Source organism: Ambystoma mexicanum, chromosome 10 (assembly GCF_040938575.1).
Source record: "Ambystoma mexicanum isolate Mex_15411 chromosome 10, UKY_AmexF1_1, whole genome shotgun sequence".
Classification (NCBI taxonomy): Eukaryota; Metazoa; Chordata; class Amphibia; order Caudata; family Ambystomatidae; genus Ambystoma; species Ambystoma mexicanum.
In genome coordinates, this window is record NC_090932.1 from 60,038,021 (window position 1) to 60,057,724 (window position 19,704).

At 49.1% G+C, this 19,704-nt stretch overlaps 1 protein-coding gene across 7 annotated transcripts in view; it reads left to right on the forward strand.

Moving 5' to 3' along the window:
- TNK2 (tyrosine kinase non receptor 2) overlaps positions 1-19,704 on the forward strand; it is a 503,525-nt gene that overhangs the window by 476,481 nt on the left and 7,340 nt on the right. For all 7 annotated transcript variants that reach the window (XM_069617503.1, XM_069617505.1, XM_069617507.1 and 4 more), the window contains one exon: positions 6,585-6,712. In XM_069617503.1, coding sequence (XP_069473604.1) covers positions 6,585-6,712 — 128 coding nt within the window. The remainder of the gene's footprint in view (positions 1-6,584; positions 6,713-19,704) is intronic.

Here is a 19,704-nt window from a genome sequence, read left to right on the forward strand (position 1 = left end):
TTGCGGGTGGCTTCAACTTTCCCGACTTTCTTCACTTCTGCTACAGGCACACTTGGGACCCCTACCCCTCTGCTGCAAGGTGTCTCAAATCTGGCCTCGACAATGGAGAGTTTTCTTTTCTCCAGCTTCACTCGGGTTGCATCTGCACATGGGCCTCAGGTGGATGCACGACTTCAGCTCTGCACTCACAACAATAAGGCACACCTGGAAAGACAGCCAGCCTCTTCCAATGCAGCCACAGCAAGGTAGGGTTTGTGAACAGAGGACCAACTCAGAGCCTGCAGGTGAAATCTGCTCTTCCTTCGCTCTGCGTCCTTTCTGTGGTCACACCTCCTAGTGATCTTCCGGCCTTGTGCTCTGCTTCTTCTTCTACTGCTGCTGCTGCCAACCTTCCAGCTCCTGCTCCAGCTACGTTGTACTGCTCCTTCCTCCAGCAGCCTTTTATGCCCCTCAGGTGGGTTAATTGGCTTCAGGTGCAGGCACTTAGAGTTAATTACCTGACCCTGCCAAAAGCTGTTAGGCTTGCTTGCCTGTCCTTTAGCTCTACATGCCTCTTCAGCCCTCTTCTTTGCCACAGTCCCTGAGGGATCCTGGGACATGTAGTCATTTTTAAGGAAATGAGGTTTTCCTACTTCATTATTTTTTAACAAGGATTCTACTTCTCCTGATATTGTTAGAGGAGGGATTGTAAGGTTTAACCTTTTTAGAGACAGATCGGAGAGAAAAGGCTACATTTGCATCATTCGTTTTGGTATACCTTTGACATTGGGGAGGATATTTGATTTTAGGGCTGCAACAGACTTGTCCTTTAGACACAATACTTGGTTGGAGTACACCCTTGGAGTTTAACCTTCCATCCTTAGTAGGAGGGCGAGATCATTCACAATGACAGCAAGCATATTCCTTCTTTAATCCAGTGGTAAGAGTAGCCCTCTCCAAGGAGAAATACTGCGTCTCACCCTAGGAAATTTCCCCACTGCCTTGGACCTCGTCTCCACCCAGGTGATCCTCCTGCAATACACCACCCCAGGATTGGGATCTGGAAGCATCTGCACTCTCCTGGCCAGCTGGGAGGAGACTTTAGGCAGGGTTTTGATGGGGGATCTGTGGGAGTCTCCATACTTCCCTCAGGGGTTTCACCGGGCGGTGATTTTTGCGGTCTGTTTTCAGGGTCTTTATTGCGGTAGTATCTGTCTCCACTGAATGCCCCAAGTGCAATTGCAGTAATCTGCTTAGAACTCCTGTGCGGGGCGCAGCATGCTATTATGTTAGGGCAAGCCATATCCTATTTATTATTTTGCTGTCAAATGTGGTGTATTTGCTATCCAAAAAAAGATAACGCTTTGACTTTCAAAACTATTTTTTTGCCCTCCAAAAGTATGTTCATTGCCTTAAAATGAAGTAGAAACCACCATATCCTCTTAAAATCCTTGGTGGATCACTTTGATTGCAGTTTCCTGTGTTCAAAGAATGCACTAAGTGATGACGTTGGTAATGGATCTTCAATGAATGCACCAAGTGATGACCATGGTGTATCTTCAGGGAATGCATAGAGTGATGGCAGTTGTAATGGATCTTCAGGGAATGCACCAAGTGATGACGGTTGTAATGGATCTTCAGGGAATGCACCATGTGATGACTGTGGTAATTTATCTTCATGGAATGCACAGAGTGGTGAGGACAGTGGTAATGGATCTTCAGGGAATGCACTAAATGATGAGAGTGGTGATGGATCTTCAGGGAACGCACAGAGTGATGACGGTGATGAAGAATCTTCAGGGAACGCACAGAGTGATGACGGTGGTAATGGATCTTCAGGGAATGCACAGAGTGATGACTGTGGCAATGGCTCTTCAGGGAATGCACAGAGTGGTGATTACAGTGGCAATGGATCTTCAGGGAATGCACAGAGCGATGCCGGTGGTAATGGATCTTCAGGGAATGCACAGAGTGATGACAGTGGCAATGGATCTTCAGGGAATGCACAGAGCGATGCCGGTGGTAATGGATCTTCAGGGAATGCACAGAGTGCTTATTACAGTGGCAATGGATCTTCAGGGAATGCACAGAGTGATGACAGTGGTAATGGATCTTCAGGGAATGCACCAAGTGATGACGGTGGCAATGGCTCTTCAGGGAATGCACAGAGTGGTGATTACAGTGGCAATGGATCTTCAGGGAATGCACAGAGCGATGCCGGTGGTAATGGATCTTCAGGGAATGCACAGAGTGCTGATTACAGTGGCAATGGATCTTCAGGGAATGCACAGAGCGATGCCGGTGGTAATGGATCTTCAGGGAATTCACCAAGTGGCAATGGATCTTCAGGTAATGCACAGAGTGGTGATGACTGTGGCAATGGATCTTCAGGGAACACACCGAGAGATGACGGTGGTAATGGTTCTTCAGTGAATGCATAAAGTGATGCTTGCAGTGTAGTATGATTTCAGGAAATGTACAAAGCACAGGGCTGTATTACTGTCCTCTTGGGATGCAACAACCATTGAGTTCAGTAGTATGTCTTCTAGGAGAACATTAAGCATTGCCTGTAGTAGTCTGTCTTCAAAGAATGTTACTCTTTTCTCTGGGGTCCACAGTGAGAGGGTAATGTGTGACATGGTGTTATGGTGGTCACCATAAAATGCTCCAGTGCAAGCTTTGTAAGAATTTAAGAATGTGCTTCCTTCAAGTCCTCTCTTGACAATGCCACTTTCCTCTACTCCTTAAGTCAGCTACTGTCATCCCTCTCCTCAAGAAACCTGGTCCAGATCCAACTGTCCTTCCATCTTACCCCCTGTCTCTCTTCTACCACACTATTTCAAAATCGTAGAGCCAGTAGTATTCAATCGACTCACTGAGTTCCTTGATACTTGCAACCTCAGGGACCCTCTTCAATCTGGCCTCTGACCTCAGCGTTCTACTGAAACAGTTCTTCTCAATGTCAATAACTTCATCCCTTCCACTGGTCATGCAAACCATTCACATTCTCACTCTTCTCGACCTCTCTGCTCTCTTCGATACTGTCGACTATTCTGACCTACTGTCTACATTATCTCTCCTTGGCATCGGAGATGAGGCCCTCGTTTGGTTTGCTTCATACCTTGCCCCCTGACACTTTCAGAAGTCCTGGAACAGCGTTACCTTCCCACTCACCACTCTTACTATTGGAGTTCCCCAAGGGTCTGTCCTTGGTTCACTTCTCTTCACTCTTTATACTTCAGCTCTTGGCGCCCTAGTCTCCCCTTATGTCTTCTCCCATCAACTCTTCACTGACAATACTCAGGTCTTATTCTCTTTTCACTCCTTATCTGATGAGCTTTTGTCAAAAATGTCAAACGGTCTGTCCACCATCAAATATTGGATGGCATCTCACTTGCCCATACTCAACTCCACTAAGAATGAGGTTCTCCACTTCCCAGCCAAGCAGGCTATCTCGTCCTCTTCCCCTCTTCTTCTCTCCTGACTAAGTTCCTTATTCTGCTACCGCTCGTACCCGTGGAGTCATCTGTGACCCATCACACAACTTCTCGCTCTTCATCTCCAAGAAGAGACTCAACCTCCTCAATATCAGAAAAATCCGTCATCTTCTTACTTTCAACACTGCTTAACAGCTAATCTGCTTTCTAGATCTGACTACTATGCTGGTCTTCTCTATGACCTTCCCAACTATGCTTTTTCACCTCTTGACAAAGTCCTCAACTTCGCCGTCCGCCCACTTTTCAAGCTTTTTTGCTTTACGTCTACCTCCTCTGCCCGACGCCAGATTGGCTGGCTATCTATGTAACAAAGGGTTAAGTCCTCTTCAGAACTATCCATGACCTTGCCCACCCTACCCATCTTCTCAGCTCATTCCCTCCTCTCCTCCTTGCTCGTTTAGCTCATCGTTGGCTCACCTCCTTGCTGCCACTCGAGCCCTCTGTGCTCCTTCTCACTTCTGCTCTCTCCCTCTCCTCGCTCCCCTACTCTGGAATGCTATTCTCTCCCTCTCCATACTACTCCAACTCTACCTCTATTTAAATCCAACCTCAAAGCCTTTCTCCTTTCTGAAGAACCTGTTTCCTAGCAGTCGACACTGCTGCATCACCCTGTGTTCCCCTCTCCCTACCCTTTTTGGACAATCCTACAGCACTTTTCAGTCACCTCTCCATCCTTCTTCCACCACCCTGTTCCTATGTCATTCTTTCCTGCCCTCATCCCAAGTTTGTTTCCACCTTCCCCTGCAACATCTGGTCTTTGTCACATTTCTCAGCCCATGTTTGAAAGACCTCTCTGCTCTGTTATCAATGGCACATTTCATAAACGTTTTTTGCTTTCCCTATGATTTTTATAAATACATTATTTGTTTCAGATCACATGATATTGTAGTAATTGAGAAAACACATACATCATGCAGTGAACCACCCACACATACCTCTGGGGTTACGTCTTGTTTTAGTTTAGTTTAGTTTAGTTTATTATTTGATAATGCGCTCCAAACCCAGGGGTAGCCGGGCGCAATAGTCATAAGACTAGTTAGGCTTAGGTTACATACATAGGATACATACAGAAGATACATTACAGGTGTTATTAGTGAATTACAATACATATATACAAGAGATGCAAGATGTGGGTGCCTCACATCACAGAGGGCAATGAGATAGTCTATAGTCTAGTTTCAGCGGTATCAGGTAAATTATATGCAATGGGCCGGGCCTAGAGCAGGGGATCAGTTTGTTAGTCGTCTTTGGTCCAGAGCCAACTTTTCACGTTGCGCCTAAATCTAGAGTAGGGTAGATTCGCTCTCAGTGCAGTAGGGAGTGCTTTCCAGGCTCGGGCAGCTCTAACAGGGAAGCTTGCACCACCCGCGTTTGTTAGTCTGACTCTGGGAATTTCAAGTAGGAAGTGGTTAGAGGCTCGAGTGTGGTGACTAGAGGATTTCCTGGTTAGTCTAGCCGAGATGTATGGAGGCGCAGTATTGTTTAGTCCTTTATGGGTGAAAGATAGCGTCTTGAGGAGAACTCTGTCGCAAATTTTTAACCAATGATGGTCTTTCCTGATGTTGGAAATGTGCGCTCTTCGGAGTATGTCCAAGGCTGCTCTGAGAGCATTATTCTGTAGTATTTGCATTCTGTTTATGGCAGTTTTACTAGCTCCCGTATATAGGGTGTTGCAGTAGTCTAATTTAGACATTACTAGGGCGTTGGCTAGTGTGAGACAATTGGTTTTGGAGAGGTAGGGTCTGCAAGCCCTGATTAATTTGCAGGTGTAAGCAGTGGAAGAGGACAAGAAGTTGACTTGTTTTTTGAGAGATAATGTGTAATAAAGGTAGAAACCTAGTGTTTTTACCTCAGTTGCCACTTTAATTATATTGCCATCTATGTTGAAGGCGAGATAATTAGGGCTGAGTTTTTTGAGGTTGGAGTCAGAGCCCAGGATCAGTATCTCTGTTTTGTCGTCATTCAGGCAGAGGCCGTGGGAGGCCATCCATTCCTGAATGAGGAGGTTAATCTTGTTTACTAGAGCTGTGTCTTCGACAAAGTTGCCAGATAGTGGTATGAGGAGCTGCGTATCGTCCGCATAGTTGGTATAAGTTAACCCCAGTCTGTCAAGTTTGTCGAAGTGTGGCTTAGTGAAGATGTTGTACATTGTGGGGGAGACACATGAACCTTGTGGGACGCCACAGGTCATTTGTATTGGGTCCGCTGAGGCTAAGGGGGAGAACACTCATCGTACGGTTGGCTAGGAAGGATTGTACCCAGGCTATAGCTTTGCTTGAGAAATAGGCGGCAGACGCTAGGTGGTTGCATAACACTGCATGGTCCACCAGGTCAAAGGCCGCCGATAAGTCAAGGAGGAGGAGCATAGCTGTTTTACCTTTATCCTTCAACTCGTTGATTTGTGTCTCGAGGTCAATTAAGGCTGTTTCAGTACAGGGTGCTATTGTACTGAAATGCAACACTTACCTAGATCTGCCAGGTCTGCTCTTAAAATGGGTATAATTTGAGCTTTGCAGCTGTTAGATAATGATTGTTTTGTTATGGGTAACCTGTGTTCTGGAAAATGTTTGGTTAAATACACACCCTCACTCTGGGCTCAAAATGCACACTCGCCACTAGACATTGGCTGGTGATAATTGACTCTTGGCGAGTAGGAAATGTTGTGCTGTGTGGGTGTGTAGAATTAAGGTGGTATGTGACCTTTATGCCTGGATAGTAGTTTGCAACTTGCAATTGTGACCCCTGCTCATTGTATAATTGTGTTCTGCAGCTGTCCTGCACTGAATAAATAATGTAGTAAGGACTCCATGTTTCCAGTCGTGAAGTTTATTTGAGCAAATGGTGCATTGTGGTAGAGGTCCACACCTGTAGACCTCTCAGTTGTGTCATAGGCAGCCACATGGACACTGTGCTGCATAGTGACAGGAGGCCAGTGCCACGGGGTCCCCATGCACCTCTGGATAGCATTGGCTTTGCTCCGGTTATTTTCCAAAAGCATACAGAGGGCAACATGGTACTTAACTCTGTTACTCTGTTCTGTGCTGCCGCTGGCAGTAGACACGCTTGTCGTAACAATGCTGACCTTGTGTTTGTTTTTGGATTCTGCAGGTAGAGCAGCTCTTTTGCTTGGGTCTGAAGACGCGTGGGGAGTGTCACAAGGTCCTTGAGATGTTCGACTGGAACCTGGAGCAAGCCAGCTCTCATCTGTTGGAATACTACAATGTGACCCGCGAGAAGTAAGGCCACCTGCCTGTTGCAGGCCTGGGAGCAGTTTCAGAGTGTTTTCCTAGTCATGAGACGTCTGATATGATATTATGATATTTTATTTGTACAGCGCTCATACACAATTGTTTCAGAGCGTGACAAGGCAAGGGAGGGGAACAGGGGAGAACACATCAACGATCTTACTAGGCCCAGTGACATTGAGAACGCGCAAGTGCATGGGAAAAGGGAAAGGGGAGAAAGAGCATGGACGGGGGCATGGGCGGGGGAGAGAGGAGAGTGCGAAGCAGAGGAGAAAAGATAAATAATAATAAATACTAATAAATAGATAATAGAGGCAATAAACAGTGGTAGTGCAGCCAGCAAGTGACAAGTGCAGTGTTTACGGCACCAGACTGGGTAAGTCTAAATAAGTGCAGGAAATGAAGAAAAAAGGGTGGCCAGGTGGCAGTGCAGGAGGGTGGCAGGGTGAGCAGGTACCTGGGCACAGGGGACAGAGGGTGGCCAGGTGCGCAGTGCCAAGAGAGAGCAGATCAGCAGGGTAGAGGGGCGCGAAGGCAGAAGCAAAGAGGAAGGTCTTGAGGTGGTTCCGGAGATGGTTCTCCTTATGTTTTAGAGTGGCAGGGAGGCTATTCCAGAGGGAGGCCCCAGCCAAAGACCGAGATCTATCTCCAGCTTGTTTCTTTGAAAAATGACTGACCCTGCGGGAGTTAGAGGTAGAGGAACAAAGAGCTCGAGAGGGTAGGATATTTATGGAGGGATAGCTGAAGGTATTTTGGACCCAGGCACCAGAAAGCCTTGTGGACAATGCAGAGGGTTTTGAATGTAATCCTTGCATCCTCTGGGAGCCAATGGAGAGATTTCAGAGCTGGAGAGATACGATCCTAGGGCTTGAGGCGAAGTCTGAGAAGTCAATGGGACTGCCTTCAGAGTCATGCAGTGCCTGGGGTCCTATTCTTCCCCACATGAATTTCAGGCATTATGCAGTGATTGCCGCTGTGCTGGTATAACCAAGATAGAGTCTCAGTTGTCACTAGAACAGCAAGGTGAGAGTATGCATCTGGCATTGAGAGCAGGGACAGCTTCAGCTGCGGGGCCATTGAAGTGGGAAAAGACCCGGCGTTGTGTGCAGGGGTGATATTGCCTTGGGAGAGCAATGAGCAGAGAAGGAGCTGGTGCCATAAGCAGTTAGACTGGGAAGAGAACCGACAATATAAGTGTGATGTTGTTGCCCTTGGCGTAACTCACCGGCCGCTGCATGTGTCAGTTTATTTCATTTTTATACTGTTTATTTTTTTGCGTGCTTTTTAATTATTGTGCACAGCATGCTTTGAAATTTGCAACTACTGGTAGGAATTACTGTGTTCGCTATGTCTGCTGCCCGATGACTCGGTGAAGGACTTGTAAGGCTTTTGGAGTCACAACCATAGCTACCCTGAAGGCCCGTGGCAGGCGCAGCACAATAGACCGGTGACTGCAGAGTTTTGTGTACCGTTCTTGTGCCTAGAGATGGTTTCTTTCACATAAATGGAAGGATCTCTCTGGGTTCCTCTGCCGATGCTACTTGTGAACTTCATAAGTGGGTGTAGCACCCACTTCTGCAAAGGCGGTGCAAAGGCTGCAATTGGCTCTCAGCTCACTTGAGGGCCCTCGGTGACCTGCCAGTCCTAAATGGCCAGATCTGCTTCTATCTTATTGCCAGGATATTCTTGTCAAATTGATGTGACGATTTGGGGCATGCATAACTTGCAGGGATTTGACACTTAGCCGTGGGTTGAAGATGTGGAAGACCTTGACAGCAAGCAGCATGTTAACTTTCACCCAGAATTTCTGAGGGCCATATTTTGAGGAATAGAGTCAACTCTTAAATCGGTGAATTTCATAGTCTGCAGTTCTAGCTTTTAGTGTTTCCTATAAGGAGGACAGCCTGAATGAGGGTTGAAGGCTTTACACCAGAACTTGTGCAGCACGTGTCATCTGGCAGAACTGGTGGCCTCTGCAGGATCAAACTAATAGCCCAATGCCTGGTAACCTCCAAAGTAAACGCTATATATATTTATATTTCTGAGGCTTGTGGAATCTGCTTAGATCACATGCTGTGCATAGGCCGACATCTAGTGGAAGCTGCGGAGTATTACAGTTTGTTTTTCGAAACTCGAAAATGGGCGTCGACACAGGGCGTGCCAGTAATACTATCCCTAGTGTGACGTCCACTGTACCCAAGATCCCTCACGCGTCTAGGATCCTCAGATTGTTTTTTTCCGCCATACTGGTCGGAAGCATTTTGCGGAGTCCCCTGGCCTTAGCCATAGTTTTGCTAGAATTTAAAATAATAATCTATTGACATCCTTTCCCACCCCAACGTCGAACTTCGACACTCGACGCCGGCTGGAGAAGAAATCGACCGTCGGCTGCTGCACGACGGATTTGGGCCTCGGAAGGCCGCTGGCCTCGGCCCGGGCCTGGTAGGCCGCTGGCCTCGGCCCTGTAAGTAGGGAGAGTGGGGGGTGGTACATATTCTACACTCTTGGTATATAGGTACACCTTATACATTTCCTACACTTAACAGCCCGCTGCCTCAAGGTGCGTTTGGAGGGTACCCCTTTTCAATTATGCCCCAAGTGCAATCGCAAATACCCTTGGGTCGACAGGCACGCCACGTGCAATCTCTGCTTGCCGAGGGACCACCCCGAAGCGAACTGCAGAGCGTGTAGTAGGTTTAAACCTAAGACACTTAAGGACCGTTCGACGAAGCGTTGGGCCCACCACGCCAGGCAGGCGGCCATGGCAGCGGAGGGCGCCTTCAGCGATGGCAGCGACGCCGTACTTTCGGATGGCGAGGGCATTACGGCGTCCAACGACAGCTGAGCGCAGGTCCCCGACCTCGGAAGGTCGTCCGGCAGGGCGGCTATGGGGAAGACCCCCGGCGACAGAAGCGCTTCACATACTACACTCACTAAACACACTAAGTCCAACCGAGACTCGACGATGTCGAGTTCTCGGAAAGAGGCACAGACAGAACGGTCCAATTCGGTGTCCTCTGGGCGCTCTCGATCAAGATCGCTGCATGACTCCAGGCAATCATCCACTCTTGCCAAGAGTGCCTCGCTCCCTAGGCTAACAGAAGTTCGATCGTCTCAAGACGAAGACGACTTCCACCCCCAGGCCGCGCTCCAGGAGTCGGAGCCCGCAATTAAACCCAGAGAGGCCCCACGCTCGAAGGACAGGGACACCACTCCCGATCCTCGACACCAGGCGTCGAAAAACTCCGGAGCCACTAAGGGACAGGGAAAACATTTTTCTACGCACGGGGAGGGGGGAAAACAGCAGAAGAAACTACCTGTACATTCTTCCACACCTGTGAAACACTCCACCCCCCCCTAAACAGACAGACAAGCCGAGGTCTGCTGATAGGTCCACAACCAGCAAAGCTACTCAAGATAAACCCCGTAGACTTGCTGAGAGAGTCATTCCCAGTTGCAAAAATTGGTCCAGTGAAGACATAGATAGGGTCATGTCAAGAATGTCTTCTTTGGCTGATTTTTATGATAAAAATCCAGAACATTTCCTCTCGTATGATCCACAAGGGCCCACACCCTCAGGCTCTACTGATCCTATCCCCCCGAGTAAGAAGGCCCGGTTTGAAACTCCAATGAGGTCAGAACCCTTCGAGGTACAACCTTACGCAAGACCATACTCACGGTATCAAGGAGAGGCTTCCTTTTGTGAAGACCAAGAATTTGGGTTGATAGAAGAGCAAACCGGGACGGGCTACTATGGGGATGATGAGGACCAGGAGGAAGAAGAGGATGACCCGGAAACATACAGAGTAGATTCCCCGGTAGAGAACGAAGCCCCGGTTACCGACTCTCCGGTCGATAACCAACCCCTCCTAAATGAGGTTCTCGCTCGCGCAGCAGAACATTTCCACATTGACACCCACGGTGTACAGGAGGAAAGGGACTTTGCAGAAGAGTTAGTGGGAGAAAGGAGGCCTGTTGCCCAGACCATCCCTATCCTTAAATCCATTCAGCGGAGAATAGATCCGCCCTGGTGAACCCAAACCTCACCAGAGCAGTCAATCCCAGGATTGAAAAACTTTTCAGGGCAGCACAGTCTGACCCTCTCTATATAAGAGGATATCTGAAGCCAGACTCCCTAGTTGTCACCAACACTCGTAAGAGGGCTGGGACACCCTTGTCTTCGTCAGAAGCTCCTCCCGACAAGGAGAGCAAAAAACTATACGGTTTCGGCAGGAAGGTAGCCTCAACGTCCGCCTATCAAGCAAGGATTGCTAACTCCACCACCCTGTTGGCCAGCTACAACTGCCATCAGTGGGAAGAAGTCGCGGCTCTCATAGCCTCTGCACCTGAACCGTTAAAAAGCTAATTAGCTTGGATTTCTACAGAGGGTAGAGCCGTGTCTGGTTGCATTTTGAAAGCAACCTTCGACGCCGCGGACAACGCAGGCAGATTGATAGCAGAAGGTACTGTTATCAAGAGACATGCGTGGTTACGGCAGTCTGGTTTTAAGGCAGAAACTCAGGCATCATTGTTAGACAAACCAGTGGAAGCCGATCTGTTGTTTGGTAAGGCGGTCGAAGACGCACTAAAAAATGCCAAGGACGAATACAAGACACTCAAATCCCTTGGCCAGTTAACCAATAAACCCCCTAACCAGAGAGGGAATAGTAATTTTCGTCGCCCACGCGGCCAAAATTCCCAGAGAGGATCTAACTATTCCCAGGGGCAGGGTACACAGTGGAACAACAACCAACAGGCTACCCAGGGTTACGGCAGAGGTAATAGGAGAGGTTGTGGTAAAGGCAGAGGCAGCCCCAGCAAGGGAGGCGGCACGCCTCCACCAAAGCAGTTACGCTCAGTTCAGGGTCCCTTCTCACGCAACCCCAGTAGGGGGACGCATTTCAAACTTCACCCAGGCTTGGGAAGGGATCACATCAGACAGATGGGTGCTGTCAACAGTATCCACGGGATATTGTATAGAGCTACTGCAACGTCCCCGGAACCATCCTCCACGACAAAGAGTACACTCCTTAGAACATCAGAAGATTCTTCTCGAGGAGATTGCCATTCTTCTACAGAAGGACGCGATAGAACTCGTCCCGGGACACCAGGTAAACAAGGGTATTTATTCAACTTACTTCCTTGTGCCAAAGAAAGACTTGACAATGCGCCCAGTATTGGACTTACGGCCTGCCAACAAGTATGTCAAGCCCCAAAAATTTCGTATGACCACGCTACAAGAGGTAATCCCCCTCCTAAAAAAGGGGGATTACATGGCAACCTTGGATATGAAAGATGCTTATTTTCATATTTCCATGTTCCCAGCGCACAGAAAGTACTTGCGCTTCAAGGTGGATAGTCGCCACTACCAATTCAAGGTACTGCCCTTCGGGATAGCTTCAGCACCAAGGGTATTCACCAAGGTACTGGCGGTGGCGGCTGCACACCTACGCAGGGAGGAAATCCCAGTGTACCCTTATCTGGACGACTGGCTCATAACGGGGGAAACCCCAGGAATTTGCAGGACAAACATTCAAAGGACTATCGACCTCCTCCACGAGTTAGGCTTCTCAATCAACGAGAAGAAGTCAAGCCTGGTGCAAGCACCTCAAAGCAATCCTGGATACCCAGGAGGGGTTGACCTTTCCTTCAGAAGAAAGAATTCGGAATATACTACTGCAAATTCTGCATTATCAGTCCGGTCAACAAATAACGGTACGCAAAGCAATGTGTTTACTGGGCATGATGGCGTCATGCATTTACCTGGTCCCCCACGCGCGCCTGCGCATGCATCCCATGCAGGAATGGTTGGCGAAACAGTGGTCTCAGACAAATGGTCAGTGGGACGATCTAGTGGTCGTTTCGCCAACACTGGTACAAAGCCTTCACTGGTGGACAAGAGAAAATCTCGCACAGGGGAAACCCTTTTACGATCCCGAAGTACAGGCAGTAGTCACTACAGATGCATGTCTGACGGGGTGGGGAGCTCACCATCTCCACCACACAGCTCAGGGTCTCTGGTCTCACGCAGTGGCCAAGAACCACATCAACCTGCTAGAGCTTCTGGCAGTATTCAGAGCGCCTAAGGCGTTCGAGCCCCACCTACTAAACCTGTCAGTGCAAATCCGGACGGACAGCACTACAGCCAAGTTCTACCTGAACAAGCAAGGAGGGACTCGCTCGCCAAATCTGTCCAAGCTTGCCCAGAAAATCTGGATATGGGCACTCAGACGGAACATCTTCCTGTCATCACAACATGTTCCAGGGGAGCTCAATTCCCTAGCGGATGCTCTGAGCAGAGACTCCCTCCCAGAAGAACACGAATGGGTTCTTCACAGAGAGGTCGTAGAAGATCTCTTCTCTCAGTGGGGTTTCCCCACTATAGACTTATTCGCCACAAGCGAAAACAGACAATGCCCAGGATTTGCATCCAGGTTCCCCCAACCAGACTCCCAGGGGAACGCCCTGCAGATGAACTGGTCAGCGATGTTTGCGTACGCTTTTCCACCAACTCCTTTCATCAGGAAAGTGGTGAACAAGATGAACAGGGAGTCGATGACGCTCCTCCTAGTTGCTCGAATGTGGGCAAGACAACCATGGTTCCCACACCTACGCAGGATGGCGGTGTGCGAGCCCATCAAACTTCCAGCCTGGTACAACCTACTGTCCCAGCACCAAGGTCAAACAGTGCACCAGCAACCCAACTCAATGAACCTGGCAGCATGGCTCCTGAGGTCATAGAGTTTGGACACCTCAATTTACCACAGAGGTGTATGGACATCCTAAAGGAATCTAGGAAACCAAACACAAGGCACTGTTACTTTGACAAGTGGAAGAGGTTTGTTATCTGGTGCCAGAGTAGACAAATCAACCCAGTTGATTGCACTCCTTCCACTATTGTTACATACATGCTCCACCTGCTAGATGCAGGATTGGTTTTTAACTCACTGAAAGTACACCTGGCAGCCCTCTCGGCTTACACCACTTCCCATAGCAAGGTTTCGTGGTGGAAAGTACCAGTAGTTAAAGCCTTCATGGAAGGAGTAAAGAGACTTCACCCTCCTATTTCTAACCCACCACCAGGGTGGGACCTTAATGTGGTGCTAGCCAAGCTCATGGGCCCCCCTTTCAAACCCATGCATAAAAGCAGTCTCAAACACCTGACTTATAAAACGGCCTTCTTAGTAGCTATTACTTCTATAAGAAGGGTCAGTGAAATTCAGGCTCTGTCAGTGCAGGATCCCTTCTTTACTATTCATAAAGACAAACTGGTTTTACGCACACACCATAGGTTCTCGCCTAAATTTATATCAAAATTCCATGTAAACCAGTCCATCGAGCTTCCGGCTTTCTTCCAGAACCCGCAAATCTCGGCTGAGGTGACACTACACACCCTAGATGTGCGTAGGGCGGTCCTCTACTATGTAAATAAAACCAGACCGCTAAGGAAAACAGATCAACTGTTTGTCTCCGTAGCTACAGGCAGAGAGGGGGATCGCGTCTCTAAAGGTGCAATCTCGAAGTGGATTATTAACTGTATCCAGCTGTGTTACTCACTTTCTGAAAAGACTCTGCCTTTTACGCTAAGGGCCCACTCTACTAGAGGCATTGGGGCCGCTCTGGCTTTCATTGCAAATGTACCCCTTGACACCATTTGCAAAGCAGCTACTTGGAGCTCTATTCACACTTTTACTCAGCATTACTGCATTGACACCCATTCCAAGGCAGATACACAAGTGGGACAAGCGGTTCTAAGACACTTATTTGCTCATGACCCTTCTCACATCCGACCTCCTTCTTCTGGTACTGCTCGCTAATCTATGCACAGCATGTGATCTAAGCAGATTCCACAAGCCTCAGAAGGGATACATTACTCACCGTAATCGTATTTCTGATGCTTGTATCTGCTGAGATTCACATGCGACCCACCCTTCCTCCCCTCCGAGAGAAGGCGCATGATTGCTTGTAGTCTTACCTTTCTGTCTATCTGCTTGGATTATCTGTACTCACGCTACTCCTCATGCTACCTCACGTCAGTAAAAATACAATCTGAGGATCCTAGACGTGTGAGGGATCTTGGGTACAGTGGACGTCACACTAGGGATAGTATTACTGGCACGTCCTGTGTCGACGCCCATTTTCGAGTTTCGAAAAACAAACTGTAATACTCCGCAGCTTCCACTAGATGTCGGCCTATGCATAGCATGTGAATCTAAGCAGATACAAGCATCAGAAATACGATTACGGTGAGTAATGTATCATATATATATATATATCCTATGAAATTTAGTGAAATAAATGTGTTAAAGGGACATTATGATTACAAGTAAAACCGAAAAGCCCCTGAAATTCACCAGTTATGGTAAACTAAGCAACCATAACTCGCGGCCCCACCGTGCACTGCTAACACTACCACCAAGGACATGAAAGATGACATCACAAATGTCATTTATGACCTCACTGATGACATCACATGTCTAGGCCACTTGTATTTGCTCACTGACCGTCAGAATATGAAAATTCAAAAGGTGCTGTATATCTAGACATTAACCTTGTCATATGTTCTTAAAGTACTTTGCTTGGGGCTTGGTCTCAGCTCATGGTGAACATACATGGGGAAATGAGCAGGCCTCAAACACACAATTCATTTATACACATGAAGATGAACTTTAATGTCATTAACATTTTCTGATGATGTGGTTTCTGTCTTCCTTACTTTAGTTTCCTTGTATGTGCCTCTGATTTGTATGCATTGTGGATCTTCATATGTATAGTTTGTACTAACACAGGTGTGAAGTAAGTCTTGAATTGTTAGCAGTTTATTCCATGTTTAACGTTACTGAAAACCTTGATATGGTAGCATTCAAAAATGTATCCCAGAATCGACCTTCCGCAAACTTTACTTTTCCCATGTATCCGTCTTAAGCACTGCCTCTTCCCTTTATGGTAATCGTAATGTTTATTTATTAGGCGCCTATACTCAAGGCAAGTTTTTCAAAGCTCTCAAGGAGAGTGGGAACATGGGGAAAGACAACAGTCGAATCAGAGCCCTTGAAATTCTGAGACAGTAATAGTAAGTGCAAATGATACAATTACAGTTGAAACACAGCAAATGGGCCTGGCAGCGACTCTGCAGTTTTACCAAGTTCCGTTAAGGGGTGAGGACAAGGGAGAGCAGACAGACAATGTTCCAGCACAGTGTGTTCTGATCGTGCAAGTGCACAGACGATTACAGGGAGGAGGAGGGTCCAAGTGCACCCAGTGGGTGGAGTCTGGGGAAAGTGCAGAGAGAGCCACCCTCTTGGGTCATTTCTCAAGTGCAGTGAGGGTGGGGCGAGTGCAAGGCCCTCAGGCAAGGGCAAGAGAGGACTGGCGGGTGTTCCCAGGACCTGTGAGACTCTGTGGTACACCAGGCAGCCAGCAGTAAGGAAAAGGAAGGCGAGAGGGAAAGAGCAGAGAGGTAGGTTAGCAGGGTAGAAGGAGAGAGAAGGAAGAGGAGAAGAGGAAGGTCTTGAGGAGTTTCCGGAATTTAAGAAGATCAGGGTCCAGACAGAGGGCAGCAGGGAGGCTATTCCAGAGGGACACCCCTGCTGAGGATAAGGATCTCCCTCCAAATCTCTGCTTGGAGAACTTGCTCACGTACAGAAGGTTGGAGGTAGATGAGCGGAGGGCCTGGGAGGGACAGTATTTAGGTAGGCAACGTTGCAGATAGGTAGGTCTCAGGCCCCAGAAAGCCTTGTGTACAATGCAGAGGGTCTTGAACTTGATCCTTGCAGCCACGGGGAGCCAGTGAAGGGATTTCAGCACAGGAGAGATGCAATCCCTGCGCTTGAGGCCAAGGATAAGTCTTGCGGTTCTGTTCTGGACAAGTTGCAGCGGGTGCAAGGCAGAAGCAGGGAGGTTGAGGAAGAGGCTGTTGCAGTAGTCCAGCCTAGAGAGAACCAGGGCTCTGGAGACAATGAGCCGCTGGGGGAAAGTGAGAAAAGGTAGAGTACCTCTGAGGACGTGTAGCTGATAGTTGGACTTTTTAGAGATATCAGAAATGTGAGAGAAGGAGAGAGTGGAGTCAAAGATGACCCCAAGGTTTTTAGCCTTGCCGGTGGGTGCTGGCGCAGGGCCAAGGGAGGCCGACCAGAGTGAGAGTGGGAAGGCGGGAGCAGGGGTCCCAGTGCGAATGATCTGTCCGACAGGCATTAAGGCAAAGGTCATTTACCACACACCATGACTAGCGGACAGACAATCGGATATGAGTGAGGTGGAGGAGGCGGCTGAGGGTAGCCTGAAAGAAAGTTGCATGTCATCTGCGTAGCGCTGAAAGTTAGAGGTGAAAGTGGAAATCACATGTGCCAAGGCAGCCATATAGATGTTGAAGAACCAGGGGGGTAGGCTAGATCCTGGGGAACGCCACAGGTTGAGGGAGCGATAGTCGAGTGAAAGGCTCCGAGTTCCACCTGGGATGGGCGGTGGGAGAGAAAGGGGGTTAACCACGCCAGAGCCTGACCTGTTATTCCCAGGGTTTCACAGCGACGTGTGATCAGGATGTTGTGGTTAACCGTGTTGAAGGCAGAGGAGTGGTCCAGGAGAATGAGAACAGAGGGTGTGTTAGTGTCACGGTTTGAGAGCAGGTCTTCATGGGTGTTCAGAAGAGCCATTTCTGTGCCTCTAGATCAGGGGTGCACAACTGATTTTGACAGAGGGCCGAAAGTACCTTACATGAGGGCTATAGTGGGCCGAAAAGTAAATGTGGGCGGGGCGGTAGGCGGGGCGTGGCAGGATGCTTTTTAAACCCCCAATTTGTATTAAACACATGGAAAAAGAATATGTTTTTGAGGGGTAACGATTTTTATTTGCATTTCAAACTAACATTTTGTACTACACATTTTCCATTGTTATAATGTATTTCTATTTAGTTATTGTATCTCGTCTGTTTAATTAACTTATATATATTTTATTGACCCTAGATTGGACATTCCGTTATTTTGGACTGCTATAGTTTGCTGTTTGGGTTGCCCAAGAGGAGTATGGCCTTCGTTGAGTCAGGTTTCCTCAAAAAGCAAAGGATGTACATCTCATAACTGTGCCTGTTTTAGCTTTATTATTGGGTTCACTCTTGGAGTGCAACACTATGCCCCATGGCTCCCACCCCCAACCAAACACTATGCCCCATGGCCCCTTCACACTCAACCAAACACTATGCCCCATGGCTCCCACCCCCAACCAAACACTATGCCCCATGGCCCCTTCACCCCCAACCAAACACTATGCCCCATGGCTCCGTCAACCCCCAACCAAACACTATGCCCCATGGCCCCCACCCCTCAACCACACTATGCCCCATGGCCCCCTCACCCTCAGCCAAACGCTATGCCCCATGGCACCCCCACCCCTCAACCATACAATATGCCCCATGGCACCCCCACCCCTCAACCAAACACTATGCCCCATGGCCCCCACCCCTCAACCAAACACTATGCCCCATGGCACCCTCAACCCCAACCAAATGCTATGCCCCATGGCCCCCTCAACACCCAACCAAACACTATGCCCCATGGCCCCCACCCCCAACCAAACACTATGCCCCATTGCCCCCTCACCCCCAACCAAACACTATGCCCCATGGCTCCCTCAACCCCCAACCAAACACTATGCCCCATGGCCCCCCCCTCAACCAAACACTATGACCCATGGCCCCCTCACCCCTCAACCAAACACTATGCCCCATAGCCCCCACCCCTCAACCAAACATTACGCCCCGTGGCCCCCACCCCTCAACCAAACACTATGCCCCATGGCACCCTCAACCCCAACCAAACACTATGCCCCATGGCCCCCTCAACACCCAACCAAACACTATGCCCCATGGCCCCCACTCCCAACCAAACACTATGCCCCATGGCCCCCACCCCTCAACCAAACACTATGCCCCATGGCCCCCACCCCTCAACCAAACACTATGCCCCATGGCACCCTCACCCCCAACCAAACACTATGCCCCATGGCCCCCTCACCACAACACTAGGCCCCATGGCCCCCTCACCTCCAACCAAACACTATGCCCCATGGCTCCCTCAACCCCCAACCAAACACAACAAATCAGCACCCATACAGACCCGAATCCCCCACCCCCCAACTCCGAGCCCCCCACCCCCAACTCAGCACACACACAAACATGCACCCATACAGACCCAAACCCCACCCCCCAACTCAGCACACTCTCAAACATGCAAACATACAGACCCAAACCCCACACCCCCAACTCAGCACACACTCTCAAGCATGCACCTATACAGACCCGAACCCCCCAACCCCCAACTCAGCACACACACAAACATACACCCATACAGACCCGAACCCCCCCCCCCCCAACTCAGCACACACACTCTCAAGCATGCACCGATCCAAACCCGAACCCCCCACCCTCCAAATCAGCACACTCTCAAACAAGCACCCATACAGACCCGAAACCCCCACCCCCCAAATCAGCACACACACAAACTTGCACCCATACAGACCCAAACCCCCACCCCCCCAACTCAGCACACACACTCTCAAGCATGCACCAATACAGACCCGAACCCCCCACCCTCCAAATCAGCACACTCTCAAACAAGCACCCATACTGACCCAAACCCCCCACCCCCCAACTCAGCACACACACAAACATGCACCCATACAGACCCGAACCCCCCACCCACCAACTCCGAACCCCCAAATCAGCACACTCTCAAACAAGCACCCATACAGACCCGAACCCCCCACCCCCAACTCCAAAACCCCACCCCCCAAATCAGCGCACACACAAACCAGCACCCATACAGACCTGCACCCCCCCACCCCCCCAACTCCAAACCCCCCACCCCCCAACTCAGCACACACTCTCAAGCATGCACCCATATAGACCAGACCCCCCACCCCCCAAATCAGCATACAAACTAGCAAGCATGCACACATACAGACCCTGCATCTCAACATACACCACACTC